This window comes from Corapipo altera, unplaced genomic scaffold (assembly GCF_003945725.1).
Source record: "Corapipo altera isolate COAL_440 unplaced genomic scaffold, ASM394572v1 61045, whole genome shotgun sequence".
NCBI classification, from domain to species: Eukaryota; Metazoa; Chordata; class Aves; order Passeriformes; family Pipridae; genus Corapipo; species Corapipo altera.
This window is the reverse complement of record NW_020884975.1, coordinates 368120-387915: the sequence shown is the minus strand read 5'-3', so window position 1 is coordinate 387915 and position 19796 is coordinate 368120. Positions and strand designations below refer to the sequence as shown.

General features: G+C 42.0%; 1 protein-coding gene across 4 annotated transcripts in view; it reads right to left on the bottom strand.

The window, feature by feature from the left end:
• The window catches only part of DNAI1 (dynein axonemal intermediate chain 1), a 142086-nt gene that overhangs the window by 92217 nt on the left and 30073 nt on the right, over positions 1–19796 (bottom strand). For all 4 annotated transcript variants that reach the window (XM_027665390.1, XM_027665388.1, XM_027665389.1 and 1 more), the window contains exons 10-12: positions 17068–17155; positions 16197–16314; positions 13706–13749 (exon numbers count right to left, since the gene is read on the bottom strand). In XM_027665390.1, the coding sequence (XP_027521191.1) occupies positions 13706–13749; positions 16197–16314; positions 17068–17155 (250 nt within the window). The remainder of the gene's footprint in view (positions 1–13705; positions 13750–16196; positions 16315–17067; positions 17156–19796) is intronic.

Here is a 19796-nt window from a genome sequence, read left to right as displayed (position 1 = left end):
GGAAATTTTGCATGCTTTATGATACATGTTCTTATTGAAAGTTTTTTGTACTATAACATGATTCTGGGGTTCAACTGACAGTGATGCTGCTCATGCTGATTCATATAGCAGTGCTGTATAACTTACGTTCTCTATATAGATCTCTCTACAGTGCCCAGTACTACTAAGTTAAGAAATAAAGCAAATTAAGTGGAAGTTGAGCTAATACCTAGCCCATCTGGCCAGTGTGGTACTGCCACTGCTAGTAATGTCAGTACAGAATGTTTGATAATAAGCTCTGCAAACCTCACATATAGTGATTTATCTTTTCCACATCTAAGTTAGAGGAGACAGATAATTTCATCTCAGTGCACAGACACAGAAGTATTGTAGCAGTATAAGGTAATCTACCCCAAACAAGCTGATTGGAGTGGTATGTTTGACAGTATGTTAGCATTACATCTGAAAGACATAAAAAATTATTTCAAGCTGGTATATTCAATACATTTCAGCCACATGGCCACATGCACATTAAAAATTCCTGCAGCAAATTCCACATTGCAGGATAGAAACTATGATGTTTTCTATAGCAACCCTCTCAACACACAAAACCACGGAATCACAAAATGGGTCAGGTTGGAAGGTACTACAGTGGCTCATCTGGTCCAACCTTCCTGCTCAAGCAGGGTCATCCCAGAGCATATGGTACAGGATAGCAGCCAACTGTTCTTAGGTATCCCCAGTGAGGGAGACTCCACATCCTCCCTGGGACAGAGTTGGTCACCTGCTCAGGAAAGAAGTTCTTCCTCATGTTCAGGTGGAACTTCCTGTGCATCAGTTCCTTTCCATTACCTCATGTCCTATTGCTCAGCACCACTGAGCAGAGCCTGGCTCTGTCCTCTGACACCTCCCTTACAGACATGATACTTACAGACGTGAATGACATCCCCTCTCAGTTGTCTCTGCTCCAGGATGAACATGCCAACTCTCTAATCCTTTCCTCATCAGAGAGACGCTCTAGTCCCTTAATTCTCTTCAAAGCCCTCTGCTGAGCCTGCTCCAGGAGCTCCATGTCTTTCTTGTGTTGAGGAGCCCAGAACTGGACAGAGCACTCCAGATGTGACCAGATGAGGTCAGGCCAAGTAGATGAGTAGGATCACCTCCTGCAACCTGCTGGCAATGCTCTTCCTAATGCACCCCAGGACACCATTGCCCTCCTGGGCCACCAGGGCACACTACTGGCTCAGGGACAACTTGTAGCCCACCAGGACCCCAAGCTCCTCCTCTGCTGAGCCACTTCCCAGCAGGTTGCCCCCCAGCCTCTGCATGGCCTTATTCCTCTCTAAGTGCAGGACCTGCACTTGCCTTTGCTGAAATTCATATGGTTCCTCTCTGTCCCTCCCTCTACCCTATTCAGGTCCTTCTGAAGGGCTGCACAGTTCCCTGGGGTATTGGCCACTCCTCCCAGCTTTGTGTCATCACCAAACTTGCTGAGAGGCCTCTTCCCCTTCCTCCAAGTCAGTGATGAATAACATGAACAGTCCTGGGCCCAGTATTGAACCCTGGGGGACATCACTAATGAAAGGCCTCCAACTCTACCCTGTGCTACCGATTATGACCCTCTAGGATCTGCTGTTCAGACAGTTCTCGATCCACCTCATTGCCCTCTCATACAGCCCACACTTCCTGAGTTTGCCTATGAGGATGTTGCGAGAGACAGTGTCAAAAGCCATGCTGAAGTCAAGGCAGACAATAACCACTGCCCTCCCCTCATCCATCCAGGTAGCTGTTTCATCATAGGAGGCAATCAGGTTGGTCAAACATGATGACCCTTTAGTGAATCTATGTTGACTACTCCTGACCATCCTCTTGTCATCCATGTGGATAGAGATGGCCTCCAGATTGAGGCACTCCATCACCTTTCTGGGGACTGAGGTGAGGCTGACCGGCCAATAGTTCCCTGGGTCCTCCATCTTGCCCTTTCTGAAAACTGGGATGATATTTGCTTTCTTCCAGTCCTCAGGCACCTCTCCTGGCTGCCACAACCTTCAAAGAAGATCATGAGCAGCCTCACTATGGTGTCTGCCAGTTCCCTCAGCATTTTTGGACGCATCCCGTCAGGGCCCATGGATTTGTGGATGTCAAGTTTGCCTAGGCGTTGTCTGACCCAATCCTCCTTGACCAAAGGAACACTCCTTTACCCTGGTCTTCTGGGTCAGAGATTCCTGAGGGCTGGTCTTGTCAGTGAAGAGCAGTGCAAAGAGGGCATTCAGTAACTCTTCTTTCCCTACATCCTCTCTTACAAGGGTCCCCCCTCCATCTAGTAATGAGCCCACATTATCCTTTGTTTTACTTTTGCTATTGATGTTTTTGAAGAAGACTTTTTGTTGTCCTTGACATCCTTGGCTAGATTTAATTCCAGATGGTCCTTGGCCTTCCTTGTCTCATTTCTACTTACTCTGATAATGTCTCTATATTTGTTCCAAGTGGTCAGACCCTGCTTCCATCTCCTGTGTGTTTCCTGCTTACATAGGAGTAATGACAAGAGTTTTGAGTAATGACAGGTCTCTTTGCCTGATTTCCTGCTCATCAGGGTACACTGTTCTTAAGCCTGGAAGAAGCAATCCTTGAATATCAACCTACTCTCTCAGAACCCTCTACCCTGTAGAGCCAGTTTCCATGGGATTCTTCAAAGAAGATCCCTGAAATTCCCATCTTTTACTCCAAGGGAACTGCTTGCCAAATTACAGCCTCCACACAGGGATTCACTACTGAAGTACCTCCTTAGCTTAAAAGACTCTGAATGCAACTGAAAAATACCAATCACCCAATTGTATCTAAGCCTGCAACAGTAAACTTAAAAAACCATAACAGAATTCTGTACAAATTAGTTGTAGGATCGTTGTGTTTTTCAACAGCAACACTTCACTACTGAGGCTGCATTCCTCCACTCACAACAGATTAACAATAGCTCTATCTTCTTAACAAGGATTTAAAAACTTTTGAGCTTTAATAGCTGATTAACCGCAGGAAAGTATGCATTAGCTAATAAATAAGCCTTACAGAGTCAGTGGTGTTCCTTATCTGTGTGGCTGATTTCACAACCACATCAGCCACATCTCAGAAACAGAGGAAGTGGAAAAACATCTCAAGGTCACTGGATCCAGAGCCTTCCCCTAGGACGCAACCAAAGCAAATCCACAGCATACCAAATTCTCCCTTAAACACACGTGCCTGCACAAGCCTTACACAGCTCTTATGCCTCCTGGCACTCATCAGCTCTGATACACTTACAGAGCACTATGGAGGCCAAACAAATCAATTCATTTAGTCTTTCTTTGCAGGGACACTCTGGAATTCCTCTGAAGAAAGCGACAAATAAATCTGGACCATTGTAAGGTGAAAGGAATTTTAAAAACACCTATCCTTTTTGAATCTACCCATGTCACCGAACCTCATCCTCAAAGCCTACTGCAAAAAAAGTTAAATCAAGGCTGGATTGCTACTACTATCTCTCACAGAGAAGTCAAAGCACTCAGATTAGGAAATCTGCTTTGTACCCTGTATCAAGGTTTTAACTACGAAACATAAAGCAAACAGAAGAAAACCAAGCCCTTTAAAGCACAAGGTAAAATGGAAAAATAATTAAGTATCTGGCATGAGTAAATACACTACAGCTAAGTAATGTTGGCTTGTGTTTTATCCAGATTTTACTTCGCTATTTATCTACCTAAACATTGGGTAATTGGGGAAACAGGATGTGTGTCAGGGTTGGTTGCAGGAATCACTGGCTGCTCCCTAAACGATGGGGAGCTGATATTCCAGCACAATAACACAGCTAGTGGTACAGGGGCTCAGGGGGCAGCCAAGGCTCGTCCCACTGCTCTTGAGAAGAGATGCTGGTAAAGATGGTCAGGGCCACCAGAGCCTTAGGACGTGGCAAATTTTTTACTACTTAGACTAGAATGTGAGAAGTAGAGCTGATTTCAGGAATCAAACTCTTTTGCTACGGAAAAGTCCAGCTATGATGATAATGTAACCGTAGTATTTGGAGGGAATGCAAAATACAAAACCAGACAGTGTTTACCTCATAGAACATCTGTATGTCAGAAAATGAATCTTTAAAATAGAGCAAAAATTTATGTTATTGAGAAAGAGTGTGTAGAGATGTTTTTCCTGTCCTCAATATCTGTTGACCATCTTCTGCTGAATCAAGGGGTCTCTCAGCAGGGACTGGTTAGAAAGACTTTTAGCAGATTTTCCTCACCAGACCACTGCCTTGACATTGATGACAAAGTGAGTTAACTTACCTATGTTTGGTTTCTGTTGTGCAAATCCTAAAAAAAGAATTCCCACAGTAACTTAAATGTAGCTATTTCCAGGGACAAAGCTGAGAAAAGGAAGGTGTCAGACTAGTTTTATCGAACAGGTAAGACTATGGCACAGAAATGTTTAGTCTCCTGAGGACAAAAGCGCACTAATCAAACCAACTGGGCTGCACAGAGAGGTAAGTGGATGGAAGTTAATGCCCTGCAATGCACTGGAGACACAACAGGATGGCTGAGCAGCTCCTTTGATCCCCAGGCTCTAGAAAACCATTAGTATATTTTTTTTCCCCAAACATATCAACAGAGCTCTTTACTATTTCATGCTTAACAAAATGCTACAGCAAAAGATGATGTTGTGAGTTGATGGAAAATTACATGAATTAAAAGGTTAAGCCTAGGAAAAACTAGTCAAAGCTTACAGAATTTATACTGAAAATCAGTAATTAAGTCTCCAACTAAAATTAATCTTTCATATGATTCACTTAATTTATTACACTTACTAAGTTATATTCACTAACAGAGTTGACAGTATAATAGGTCCTGTCAGTTTTACACTCCCTGTATATGTGGTAAGAGATATTTGGTATCCAGAAAACAGATTTTAGAGTGTAATTTTCAGTGTAATTATGTTTAATTGACCACAATGAGTTATCTCAATATACCGGATGTATGATGGCTTAAATTTCTAACACTGATTCCACTGGGGAGGTTTTTCAAAGACTGTCAGACCATGGAGGAGGATATAGATGTTTTTGCAAATGAACTTTAAAAGCCTCCAACATGAGACAGGGCAGAAAGAAAACCTAAAAATGTTAGAAGAATAAATAAATCAGACACCTGAAGAATGTAAGATACCAAGAATACAAGATTTTTCTATATTAAATCTTGCTTTAAATGAAGAAATCATGTTTGCAACCAAACAAAACTCAAAAAACAAATATCGTGTCTTTAAAATTTTCACATTTTAAAATTTCCAGAAGGTGGATAATTTACCACATGCCAAAATTAATTGGTCTCAATTGCCCATCTGCTATTAAAAGCCACACATTGTCTGGCCTGAATCATGTAGCTCCAGCTTTTCTTTGATCTTGTTACATCATTTGTCTGGCAGATTAAAGATCCCTTTGTTACATGATCTGCTTTCCCAGTACAGGGAGTTAACAGACCACAATCCAGCTACCTAATAAGCTTTTCTTCGACAAGCTGAACAAACTAAATGCCTTAAATTTGCTTCCCAGGTCAGTCATCCTGCTCTTACGTCGTTCTTACATTCTTTTTTGAACTCTCAGCAGTTTGTCACCCTTCCCCTTGGCACGTCACCAGTGATGATCATGCCTTTGCAGGGCAGTCATTTCAGCACTAAATTAAAAACTGTTTTAAAAAGTTATTTTAGCCTCTCAGTTCCTTTGCAGCCGTCCTTCTCTACAGAGCCAAGGAACTCTGGTCCAGTACAGTACTGAGTTTTCTTTACAAGACATTTTTTAAATCATTCCTCCCCAAAATGGGGCTTCCCCTTGAATGGCTGTGTGGCTTCAATTTCTTTTCAAATTCTTCTCTGTAACACAGTGATGCCTTCTACTCTGCTACAAAGGGATCTAAATTGCTCTTTGATCTGATTGTTCCATTTCTTGTCACCTCCCAGATATTTGCCTCATCAAAACATTTTATCAGAACTGATTTCATGGATATAATAATAAATTAGCATTAGACCTAGTTATTAATGACTTTTGATATGCTTGCCTCAGAGGAATCTGATTGCTACATTTTATTTCCTATTTTATTCCCCAGCAGCCTCTTTTAATTAATACAATGTAGTAATGGAAAATTCCTTACAGCTATTAAAAAATCACATAGCACAAACAGTACTCAAATTAGTACAGAGCAAGTCCAAGTCCTCCAGGGTGTTCCATTTTGATTGTGGGGATACTCAGTGCTCATACAAATGTTCTACAGCAATTCACAAACAAGACATATTCCCTTTAGATTCTCCTCTGTGCTTATTCTGTTGATGCTTGTTTTCTGTATTGTAATATCCCCTTACAGTAATAATTTAAATTTTAAAATATAATCAATTAAAATCACTGGCAACTAAGCAATCATGTTTTACTTCTGTGATTGACTTCTTTTTTTTCCTCAACATTATTTCAATATTGATATCTAAGTATCACAAACTCTTGTACCAATTACCATTATAACTGGCATCACCAGGATTCACAAAAGGTGACAGTCTTTCAATTTACAGTACAAATATCAAAATGTCAATAAAAAATACATTCATAGCTAAAAGGAAACAGTCAGCCATCATGTTGGTACAATGCAGTTCTCAAACCTCTTACCAAAACATGAGAGCCTCATGTGTCTTTCAGCATTGAAAATGTGTTTAATTTAATCAACTTGCATGCTGGGCACATGACTCTGAATGGACATGGAGATATTTTCCCAAAGCTGGGATCTGTCATAGCATTTTAGTGCTTTATAAAAATGTATGCCAAACAGCAAGCTGAATCCAGACTGCAATATGAACTTCTCTTCGAGGTGTGTGGGCCACATTAATCTCTACCAGCCTTTTGTAGTATTTGACCCAGAAAACTTCAATAGCTTCAGTGTGGGGTCAGAAAAGGCTGGAACTTGCTGCTGGACCTGGTCCACCACACAGCCCATTACGCAACTGGGGACCTGTCAGACCACTCCTCTCCAGAGCAATTCCCTCACATGAACTGCATGTGCACATAGCCTTATACAAGACAAGTAATTTCATCTAAGCAATACAAAATGCTTTTACTCTGTCTGACAAGGTCTTCAATCTCTATTCCCAGTATAAAAATAAACTCATGTAGGTTAGAGAAAGATTAGCAGGGATTTCTGCTCCCAGAAGTCTTCTCTGCCTGTTCTGGGAACATAACTTAAATACATAAACATCTCAGAAGAGACTTTCTGTGATCTGGTTCAAAGATCTGAATTTGTTATGCAGTATTCAATCCACTTAGGGCTTTTACTTAAAGCTCTTTGGTCACTCATCAGAAAATACCAAATTTAACAGCAGCTTGTTATGTAAATCCATTCCAGACTATCTTCCTGCATCACAACCTCTAAATCTACCGCTGCAGAGAAGAAAATTACCCACAAACAAACACCTGGCACATTTTGTAACACTGAGTCTCCTTAAGCCTGCAGTCTATACTGTTAAATCAAAGTTTTCAGTCTTTTAAGGTTCTCCTTCTCAAACGTACACTTCTGTCCTTGTTGCAAGGATTGCTTGTCATCTATAAGGGCTATGCTGTCAACAGTGACAGGAATTATAGTGCTTGCAATCATCATTAGGTGGACTAAGCTTAGACCTCAAAGCCATGTTTTAAATAAAGTACTATCTTGCATGTAGATGGACTAATAACTCTCTGAAATTATTTTCAGCTCTATTTTTTATGACTTTCTAATGTATCTGTAAGTTTCAGAGAGCTGAGCTCCCTAAATATACTTCTGTACAAAATGTCCAGCACACAGACAGATAATTACATCATTCAGTGGGCGAAAAGGGGGCTGATGGGTAGAGCACCAAGGGTTGTAGTGAATGGGGTCACTCAGGCTGGCAACCTGCCACTAGTAGAGTTCTGCAGGGCTCCATCTTAGGCCCAGTTCTCTTCAATGGCTTCAAAAATAGCTTGGACACAGGACTGGAAGGTACACAAAGCAAGTTTGCCCATGATACTAACTGGGAGGATGGCTGGACACCAGAATAGGCTCCCCAGGGAGGTGGTCACAGCACCAAGCCTGACAGAGTTCAAGAAGTGTTTGGACAATGTTCTCAGGTACATGGTGTGATTTGTGATTGTTGGGGTGTCCTGTGCAGGGCCAGGAGTTGGACTTCTATAATCCTTGTAGGTTGCTTCCAACTCAGGACATTCTCTGATTCTGTGATTCTAAATTGTTATTTCCATAATTTGACTGAGGTGTCACAGAAAATTTGAAGGATTTATTTACATTTCAAGAGCAGCTAATGAGTAGTTAACATGAAATACTGATCAGAGGCCTTATCTGTGGGCAGTGAGATTCTTTCATTGTGAGGACCCCAGTCTTGTTGAGTTATCTCACTTTGGATCCCTAGGCCTAAGGAGAGGGTAAATGTCTTGTCAAAACTGCCATCCCTCCTGTGAGGATGACTGATGAAATAACTGTGCTAATAAAAACATAAATGTATTCATTCAGCATTCAGTTAAGTACATAAAAAGATTTTAGATGACATGGAATTAACAGACCACATACTAGCTGGATTAAAAACTGTTTTGCTGCCAGAGCCTAAACTTTGTCTGTTTAGAGCACTAATATGTGTGATCCCTTGGGAAAATGGTCTTGGAGCTAAAGGAGCAAATGAGAGCTGGGAGACATTTTAAAGACACTTTTCTTAGGGCTCAAGAGCCCTCAATTCTGATGTTCAAGAAGCTGAGCAGGGGAGGCAGGAGGCCAGCTTGGCTAACTCAGGACCTCTTAGCCAAACTAAAACACAAACCCAAAATACACAGGCAGTGGAGGCAGGGATGTACATTTCAGTGAGATTACAGAGAGATTGTAAGGAGGGGATCAGGAAGGCCAAGGCACAGCTGGTGCTGAATCTGGTTAGTGATATAACAAATAACAAGAAGGGTTTCTTTGAGTATGTAGGACAACAAAGGAAAGAAGCTTGTAGCTCCTCAATGAGTAAAATGGGAAACCTGGCTACATCTGACTGGGAAAAACTGAGGTAACAAACAACTTTTTTGCTTTGGTCTTCACCAGCAAGTGCTTTAGCCATGCCATCTAATTCACAGAATCCAAAGACAGGTATTTGTGGAAGGAAATCTGCCCATAATAGGAGAAGATCAGGTTTGAGACCATCTAAGAAGCCTGAAGGTGCAGAAGGCCATGGGACTGGAAGAGATACATTCATTCAGTACAAACTAAAGTCCAAGGCAGCAAAATGGTACCACCATCGACATTGCTAATGTGTTTTTCTCCATGCCTTTAGCAGCAGAGTGTAGGCCACTGATCCAGACTCATACAGACTGCACTGGAAAAGGGTGAGGCTCCAGAACACTTGCAGTACATTAATGACAACATTATGTGGGGCAATACAGCAGAGGAAGTTTTTGAGAGAGAAGATAGAATCTAGATGCCCCAGAAGACTGGATTTGCCATAAAGCAAAGTAAGGTCAAGGGACATGCCCAGGAAATCCAGTTTTTACGAGTAAAATGGCAAGGTGGACGTCATCAGATTCCAATGGATGCAATCACCAAAATAGCAGCCACGTCCCCACCAACCAGCAAGAGGGAAACACAGGCTTTCCTACGTGCTGTGGATTTTTGGAGGATGCATATCCCAGACTACAGTCAGACTGTAAGCCCTCTCTATCAAGTGACGCAGGAGAAGAATTATTTCAAGCAGGGTCCTGAACAAGAACAAGTTTTTGAACAAATTAAATAGGAGCCCTTGGGCTAGTCAGGACAAGATGTGAAAAACGTGCTCTACACCACAGCCAGGGAGAATGTTCCTTCATGGAATGTCTGGCAAAAAGTATGTGGGGAGACTCGAGGATGGCCCCTGGCATTCTGGAGTTGGGAATACAAAGGAGGCCTATTAAACCTCAGCTGAAAAAGAGATATTGGCAGCTTATGAAGGGGTTTGAGCTGCTTCAGAAGTGACTGGCACCAAAGCACAGCTCCTCCTGGCACCTCAGCTACCAGTGCTGGACTGCAGGTTCAAAGGGAAAGTCCCTCCCACACATCATGCTTCCACATAAAGTGGATTGCTCTGATGACACAGGATAGGAAATCCAATCACCCAGGGATCTTGGAAGTCATCACCAACAAGCCCCAAGGCAAAAATTTTGGACTATTATCATCATCAGAGGAGGAGAAGGTGACGTGTTGAGGAGGCCCCACCACATAATCAGCCACCTGAAAATGAAAGGTGACATGTTCTCTTCACTGATGGTTCCTGATGTATCACAGGGATACATTAAAAATGGAAAGGTGCTGTATGGATCCTATGTGACAAGTCACAGAAGCTACTGAGGCACCAAGTGGATCAAGTCAAGTCTGGGCTGCTGAGATGTGGTAAAGACATCACTGCCCAGGCAGAGAAGCCGGCTGTAGAACTTAATCATGTAGCTGCACACATACTCAAGAGTCAGATGCTTCCAACCCAAACCACTGCATGATTCTGTGATTCCTTACTTGTGTCTCTCAAATTCATATTTGGCAGATAAATATTTTGCTAGAAAACAAAGTATATGGCCTAGTAGAAGTCCTTGGGGATTGCAGCAGTCTGTACACAAACATAAGTGGTGTAATATGCAGCTGATCTTAATTTTTATTAAATCTTTTGAGTGAGTGGTGGATTGAGAATTCACTACTAATTATTTTTCCGCTATTTGCTTTCTAGACAGAGGGAATTGAGGCTTCTTGTTGAAAAAGCGGAGGAAAAAAATGACATATTTCCATATGTATTCTCTCAGTCCCTGCAGGATGATTTTTCCCCTTTATGAGTGAGCTAGTTTAGTTACCAGTCATTTGCTTGATTCTGATCTCTAAATAAAGTGCCTGATTCTGCAAATGCCTATGAAGTACAGAGGTGAACAGAAAGATGCAGTACCTTGCTGCAAAAGCCTCTTGGCTCAGTTTCCCCTCTCCCTGTTCCCTCTGAAGCACCCTGAGGCTGTCCTGTTTGGGAATATCTTTATTACAGTGACTGACCATCCATCAGCCTCAATCAGTGGAGGCTGGAAAAAAAAAACCTATCCATGTTCATTGGGCAGTTCATTTGAGAAATGAGAAGACTGCCCGGTAAGTACACCCAGCTTCCCTGTGTTTACCTGTCTGTATGCTGTAGGACAGTGCAACAAGAGCTGTTCCATGATTTCTGTTCCACCACGACTCCTCAGCTTCAGGACATCTATTAAGTGCCAGTTCATCTCTGTGAAAGCTCTGGTCTGGACATGACACCAATTTAGTTTGGTCACAGAGTTGTAGTAACTCCTACTTTGGATGCAGTCACACCAGTGTAAGGACCCTGTGCCAGCGTTGCTCATGCTGACATTACACAAGACAGCTAGAACGGTGTACATATCTTTACATGGTTTACTTCTGTCTACATGAAGCACTATTTCAGACTAGGCACTAAGAAGAATTCAGTAGATACTTTTCCCAAATACCTCAGATTACCAATGCTTTGTGTGTGACTCTGTACTCTTCACACATCCTTGTGGGTGGCAAGTTACATCCATTAAATCCAAAGAAACGGTAGGATAAAATACATTGCCCATACAGACACTGTTTTTCCCTACTCAACTCATGTGCTGACAGTTGGTACTGCACATAAAAAGCCAACTCTGAGAGTTGTCAGAGGCACACTTGCCTTTAGAACATGAACTGAGGTGATTGCAAAGACCTGAGCTTGTATTCATAGTGCTCTCATCAGCAAGGCAGAACACAAGCCCAACACCTGCCACAGCCTCTTTGAACCCTGCACTGCAGGCTGTCACTCTAGCCAGAAACCCAGCAATCTCATTTATGCAAAAACAAAAACAGAAAGACAGCTCCTCCTGATGGGAATAAAAATTAATTCCAGCCAAGCAGCATAAACCCTGAATTGCAAATTACGATGACAATATTTCCTTGTTCAGAAGAGCCTATCTCATGCCAAAGAAACACTGTTAGCATCAGAAACCCCATCCTAATAAATCACTGGTGAAAATTGCAGAAATAGAACACAAAAGAAAGGAAGAGGCTAGGGCCCTCTTTATAAATAACTCACCACTCTGGAGTGAAATTGACACACAGTAAATAAGGGACCTTTTGTTTCAAAAAGTATACTTTGGGCAGTAGGACAAATGTATTACTTGTGTCTTGGCAGTGCTCCCAAATGCCTGCTGCACAAAAGACTGGTGATGTAATTATGGCCACAGCAGACCCAAAGAGATGCCAGCCCCTGCGCGACTCCACGACTTTTTCCTCTGGTCTGGATTTATCTCACCTCACTAGAGTCATCTGAGGGACAGACATCTAGGCTTGGTGCTCTGCCTAGGTCAATTGTGAGGAGAGATCAGCCCTTCCAGAGAGCCACTTAGCTCCTCCCTTGAACATCAGGATGGATGCCCTCTGGATGTGCTGATCTCCCACTGCTGAGCAAAGCATAGACTCAGATTCTTAGCTGTTAGTTGGCTACAGCTGGCTGAGAGGATCTATGCCCTCTGTCCACTATAAAATGGAATAAGAAGTCTTCTGGATCTCTTGTTCACTTAAATACAAAGCCACTGACTCTGGGTCTGCTCCCTTTGCATCTATTGCCTTTGGCACAGAGGACCCTGGCAGAACTAACAAACAAGCACACATGACTATCCTGTTTAGTGTAAGAAGTTAGAACTGCTGCCTGAACAGGCTAAAGAGAGGGAGGTTACCCTTCCTGAGCTTGTACCTCTCCTCTGGCAACTGGTTGGCTTGGCAGTGGGAAGGCACTGCCCATTTCCTACACTCTCTGAGCACAGGCACGTGAGCACAAGAAGGGTTTGCTGCGCTGTACAAGGCAAGCACTACCCTTGGAGCTTCTCACCATGCTTTCTTTTGCAAAAACTGAGATCTGCTCTTTACAGTAGATGCTGCCTGCTGAATTAAAGTGTGTCAGGCCAATTTAGGCTTCTTGGCCAACTAACAGGAACATTTCCAGAGCTTTGATGGATTGAAAGTGAAGAGAAAAATGTAATTTTAAAAGGAAAATGAAATGTTGCAATATCGCAAACAGAGCACAATCCTTACTAGTATAAATGAAGACAACCCATCTGGTTCCATTGTCAGAGCACAGAAAAACACATAAAAACGAATACATATTTGGGATCATGCCAAAGGTCCCTGTAGCTAAGTACCTTACATTAAAATAATACTGAGTAGTAACAGTTTCAATACTGTGAGAACCTCAGCAAATACAGGTCTGTCCCCTTGTACATACTCATAGCTTCCAGCAACTCATAGCTATCAACTTACTGAATCAGATGGTTTATGCTTCCAACAGCAAACTGTCCCTCCATGAATTGATCTAAACTCTTTTGAAACCATATGTATCTCTGTCCTCCAGATTACAAAGGAAGGAAGAAGAGTTAAAAAAATTTCCTTATGTGTCGTATTACCCTGTTTTAAATATGTTTTAGTCCTCCAATAACTGCTGCCTATGCCTATGTATTTCTGAATGTTTATATTATGGAATAGAAAGGCCTAATCCCTGTATTGAGTTAAATCTCAATGTACTGCTTTGAAATTAGATGACTCCTTGCTATGAAGTCCAATCCATGCCCCAGAGGATTATCTGAATTGATCTCAGTGCACTTTTTTAATATTTTAAATATCTCAATGATTCCTTTGCATTTATTACTTACAAGAGCCATACCCCACTGCAAATAGGTCCTTGTACTTTGGATTCCTGTAATGAGAAGATATATATATATAAGATTGCATTTATGATTAACCATATAGATCCACAGAAACACACAGTGTTTCACACATTAACTTCAGAGTCCTTTCTCACAGGACTGCAACAGTTTGAAGGCTTTACTCTTTGACCAAACTAGTAAAGTTTGCATAGAAGTAATTCTTCCAAACTCAAGATGTATAAAAAAGCAGAACATTAGAAAACCAAGACAGTAGATGAAAAGGATAAAAGGGGCATAGACAGACATTATGTCAATCTCTAGCACTTCTTGGCTTATCCATTTCATAATCATGGAAAGTTTACTTTTAAAAATGAGGTCTTTGAGGATAGAAAAAAGGCAGGAATATGTTGGTTTCCATCCTTCAAGGGTAAGAATAAAGGCATTTCCAAATCAATAAACTCTCTTTCCCTACCTGTCATTAAATAATGAGAGACGCTTCAAGAGACAGTTATCAGTTCATGAATTCATGATCATTCCCACAGATCAGGAAGGGAAATTCCCTTCTCACTCAGTTGGTTATGTTGGTGTGTGTGCCGTGCCAAATGCTGACTATGAGCTATTAGGCATCTACTGTGTCTTCTGAAGTCCCTTTGCTTGAAAAACATCTACCTTCTCTACAACCTCTACTGTGTGTGGACAGTTACTGTAGCTAGGTTTTCCATGGGATAAAGGTCAGAACTGTTGCAGGCCCTGAGCTCACACAGCACAACCAGTGGGTAACAATTCTGTGAAACGAATGTATGTGAAAATTACCTAATGAGTGTTTTCACTGGCCTGCTATTATGGATTGATAAAATAAACCACTTATTTTTTCATTTCTCTTTTTTCACTGGGCTAATACCTAGGCATCCTAATGCTCTTGCTCTTTCCACTAAATGCACCACCACTGCTAAAAATGTGAGAATAAAAATTAAATTAGAAAAGCTTATTACATAAAGCAATTTGGAGTCATTCTTCCAATTTCAAGGCCATCTTTCTGTTATTATTTCCTGGAGACAAGAACAACAGCAGTACAAACTACCTATTAAAGATGCCTTTTCTCCCAGTTTTGCTTCCAATTTTAGTGTTACTTTGTAATTCTCATACAACTGCATGCTTGATACTTTATTATATAATACTACCTGGTTTGAAAGGCTCTGTCTCTTCATATATCCTCCTTAGCAGGGCACAAATGTCCTCACACTTTCCTACAAACAAGTCATAGGAGGCCTAGCTGCAGGGCAGCACAAGGCAGGAGCTAACTAGGTATGTCTTATGCTCAGTGTATGAACCAAGACAGTGATGAGGAGGATGAAGCACATTAAAAAGTGAATGGACTTATTCAGGTTCGTGATGAGTGGTTTTTTTCACAGTAATAAGTGTAGCGATAATACCTCAGAACAAAAGAGAGTTGATTTCCAAGTATCAGCAATCACTTTTGGACTGACCAGGAATAACCATGCAGAAGTGGACTGCAGGGCAAACACCTACTGCACTGAACTGTGCAAGATTCCAATACACAAATAATACTGCTGTCTGTAGGGAAAGCTGTATGAGGACTGGTTGAGGTCACTTGGTCTGCTCAGTCTGGAGAAGCGGAAACAGAGGAGACCTCACTGCAGTCACAATTTCCTTGTGAGGGGAAGAGGAGGGGCAGGCACTGATCTCTTCTCTGTGGTGACCAGTGATAGGACCTGAGCAAATGGCCTGAAGTTGTGTCAGGGCGGGTTTAGTTTGGATATTAGAAGAAGGTTCTTCACCTAGAAGGTAGTTAGGCACTGGAACAGGCTCCCCAGGGCATTGGTCACAGCACAGCTTCAAAAAGCTTTTGACAATGCTCTCAGGCATGTAGTGTGACTCTTGGGGCTGTTCTGTGCAGGGACAGAAGCTGGATTTGATTTGTGAGTCACTTCCAGCTCAGGACATTCTATGATTCTATGATTCATGCATCAAGGTCTTGTCTGATATCAGTAACTCAGCATTTTATAGTCCATGGTGTTACCTGCTTGGCATATGTGATATTTTCATTTCCCTGCCTGCTGATTTAATTCTTCTGTATGAATTCTTGTCAAAAATATAGTCACTATCCCTTCTCCTGCTCTAGATTTTTCAGGACTGATTCCTACAGCATATCATCCAAAGATAGGAGATATCTACCACAGCTTCCAAGAAGGGACTCTTATTTGCTCTGCTAATTGCACTCACTTTCCCCCAGTGCTGCACAGAGCCTGCTCTGCCTTCAGTTTCTGCTGAAGGGCACAAGCCTGGCACGTTCAGCCTTATACAATTTGCTGTGCATACAGTAGCACTGGGCATATCTAGGTGCTGCCCAAGCAACTGACTGTAATAATTCAAAACCGTGTTCCCAGAGAAATCAGCCCTGCCTTATAATACTGTTACATTCCATTCCACTCCCGGGCACAACAGTCGCGAGTAAGTTTGGAATGAAGAGACTCACCAGGAGATGGCAGTAACTGCAAGTTTCTTGGTTTTCTCATACTGGAAATTCCAGAGTGGGAGGAGGGTTCCTTGCTGGGCTCTGAATTCGTCTGAGGCATCCTCAAAATATTTAAAATCTAAACCAAAAAAAAGCCAAGGAAAAAGTCCCAGAGAATAAATCAGAAAATAATCAGCATGGTTCAGTGTCAGGGAAGCTTTAAAAACCACTCTATTACCCTCACAGCCTCTGAATTACCCAATTGTTGGTGTATAAACTCTCTCAGTTCTTTAGTCTTAACTCCAAACCAGCACCTCAGCTCAAAAAATGCATTTTACACCAAGTCCACCCACACACAAGAAAAATAAAAATCAAACTGATGATTAGCAGACAAAGGATTAACAAGAAAGTAGAAACCCAGAGCAAGGTGTGACCTCAGGCCACCCACAGAACTAGACATGGCCTTTTAGGAGGAATCTGAGCAGAGAGAGTGAAACTCTTGCACAATGACATCAAGACTGATTATGTTGCTGTGGCTGGGATCTGTATGTGAGCAGAGAGCTGCTCAGCTCTGGTTGCTGTCACCAGCACCTGCATCCAGGAAAAAAACACCTGATGAGTGAGGGAAGTGCTACAGGGAGGGCAATGCCAACCAGACCTGCTGTCCCCAGCAAGCTCAGAGCATGGCTAATGTGGCATCCTCTTTGCATGCCCATGGTCTGCTGTACTACTTGCCTTGTGTGAGTCAGTAGGTTCCTAGCCCTGCTCATTTTTTCTCTGTTCCTCTCTTCTATTCTGTTCTGTTCTGCTCTACCTTGTCCTTGCTATGGCTGTAGATACTAACCTGCAGGACTTCAGGCTTAAGTTAGAAGCATCTCTCAGTGGGCCATACCTTGTGCAATGTCATCAAAGGTGTTCAGATTTACCATCCGCTCCGCTATTTTAGCAGCCTTTGCAACTCTGGTTATAGGTTCGACGTGCTGAAGAGAAACAAAGGAAGAGAAAATGTATTTCCTATCTGTTTACATGTCCTTCAGACCTCATGTGACTGAAAAACTTGAGTCCTTTGATCTTGAATACAGATTCATTTGAAATGCCTCAAACCAGCACCTAATGATAATGACACTTGAAATAATGCAATTACTTTATTATAAATCTAGCAAGATGCCATTCACAGCTAGCTGCAGTAACTTCAGTGTTTGTTCCTGATTTAGCTCATTTGGAAGGTACTTACCTGTGAAGGCAGTTAAGAGTCTTGTCTTTCAAGCTAACTCATGACAGGATGAGCTAAAAGCAAACATGATTCCTCCCCCATCTCAATGGATATAACAGTTCATTACACTCAGTAATGAAATCACAGGTGCTTGATCATGCATGAGTATCCTTGTCCCTACCTGGAGATCTCTAAGTGGTGTGTCAAGCAAACATCAGAGGATTTAGGAGTCCTTTAATTAATCACCGGGTAATTCCAACTTGATGCATGCACACATCCATGGACAAATGGAGAAAAGAGAGCCCAGCAGGGGCTGTTCGCCTGTTGGCAGGTGGCAGGTTGACATGCTTTGTCTGACAGAGCCCTGGGACTGATCATCACAATCCTATAACCACCTTCTTACCAAACTCTATTTTCAACTATTTTTTGTGTGACCATGTTGACCACTAGCAAAAACCAAACTGGGTTAACTAGCAAGTAGGACAGGAAGCCTGGGTGCCAGCAGTAGGAAGGACAGAGTGCAAAAGTCCACAGACTGTGCTGGACCAGCAGGACGATGCCATCACAGCTCTGTGCAACGATGTGAGAGTGCCAGGGCACATGTAAAGTGCTCTGAGAGTGTGCTGCTCCAAGTACCTGAACGCCCATCTGCTACTGCTGCCCCAAAGCCCCAGTACTGTTTCAAAGCCTTTCATCTTCAATCCTGTGCTAGGAACTGATGGCTGCCAGCACACCAAAATTTTCTTCACAGTGTCAATACTGAAAAGAAACATGTCATCCTTGACACAGCAGAATGAGTGCTCTGAACATGAAAAGAAAAAGTGAAATGAGTTACCAAAACTACATCACACAGTCACAGTTAGAACTAGTAACATGACTTCAGATTATGTGTCCAGCCCTCCACATCTTTCCTGGGCTCTGCACAGACTCAAAGGAGATTAAGTCTTGCTTGAAAGAGCATGAAACTCATAGGATGACACAGAGATGAGAGAACAAGAGAGAAAAAAAGTTTCTAAAAACCGCTATACTTCTATAAATTCATAGTTTGCTTACACCTCCAGTAATGTGTGCAGTCTTCTTTTCCCATCTCAGAAAAAACTATGTAGAACTTGAAACCAAGTTGAGAGAAGGGTAGCAAGGATGGTCCAAGTCTGGAATGGTGTCTGTGCCAGGAAACACTGAGTCGGCTGGGACATGCCAGTCTGTAGAAGAAATGGCTTGGGAAGACATGAGACAGGTCTAAATGGTCCAGAGAGGATGGGGACAGGGACTGACTCTTCACTATCTCTTCTGCTACAAAAAGTAGAGGTGTCAAGTGAAACTTGTGTAAGGCAAGTTCAAAACAAACAAAATAAGGTGATTTACAGAAAGGTGACACATCTGTGCAACTCCTTACCAAAGAGTATTGAAGATGCAAGAATTCCTTGAGGTTTCAAGGAGCCAGTGCTTCCATTCAAAGCATATAATGCTTAGAAAGTAGCTGAAAATAGTTGAAGGCTGAAAGACTATTTGAGACTGAGATATACTCTTGCTGGGTTCTTACCCTTTAAGGAAGGGTAACCAACAACCACATTCACTTGTGGATAGTCTTTATCTGAAGCCATGGGGTTCCTCTCATGTTCTTCGGGTTTTCCCTGGGTCTAGGAGATGACTTCTTGAAAACAGCACAGAGAATTTACTGTCATCTTCATAATTTAAGAAAGTGCAGGAAAAGACATTTTCAAATTTTAACACAACATGATATTCCCTAGACATTAGGAAGTCATAAGTATGAAGAGAAATTAAAGAGGAAGAGAAAGACAATGCTTGAAACATCTCAAGTAGAAATCAATAGTCTCAATTGCTTGAAATTCTCTCTTTTGACTTTCAGTTGTCATTTTTACTTCTGTCACAATAAGATCTGTTTTTCTCTAAAACACATCCTTAAAAAAAAAGGCAATTCATCTCTGCTGACATTTTTCCAACAGTATTAGGATTATGACTACAAAAGCCATTGGCTGACATGAGCATATTGCTCTGAGTAACTGTGATGGTTTGGGCTAGGCCTTCCTTGGTGACCAGTTTGTAACCAAGGAAGGGTCCAGATTTACCCAGTATTCCCCACGATTTTTACGTAAACCAGATTATAAGAAGAAAGGAGGAGAGGCCTTCGCTCTCTTTCCTTCCGGCAGCTTGGAGGTGCAGGTTCCCTGCTGTTGAGTCTGCCGTGTTGTGGAGCGAGGTCTGGTAAGGCCTTGTCAACCTTGGGAGATGGAGGTTGCCAGCGATCGTCCCGGAGCAACTCTCGGTTGTCCCAAGGAGAGTGGTGGGATATTTTCTTTGCTAACTCTTTAGTTACTAGATCTCGGGCTACTGATTGGGATATATATATATATATATATATATATATATATATATATATATATATA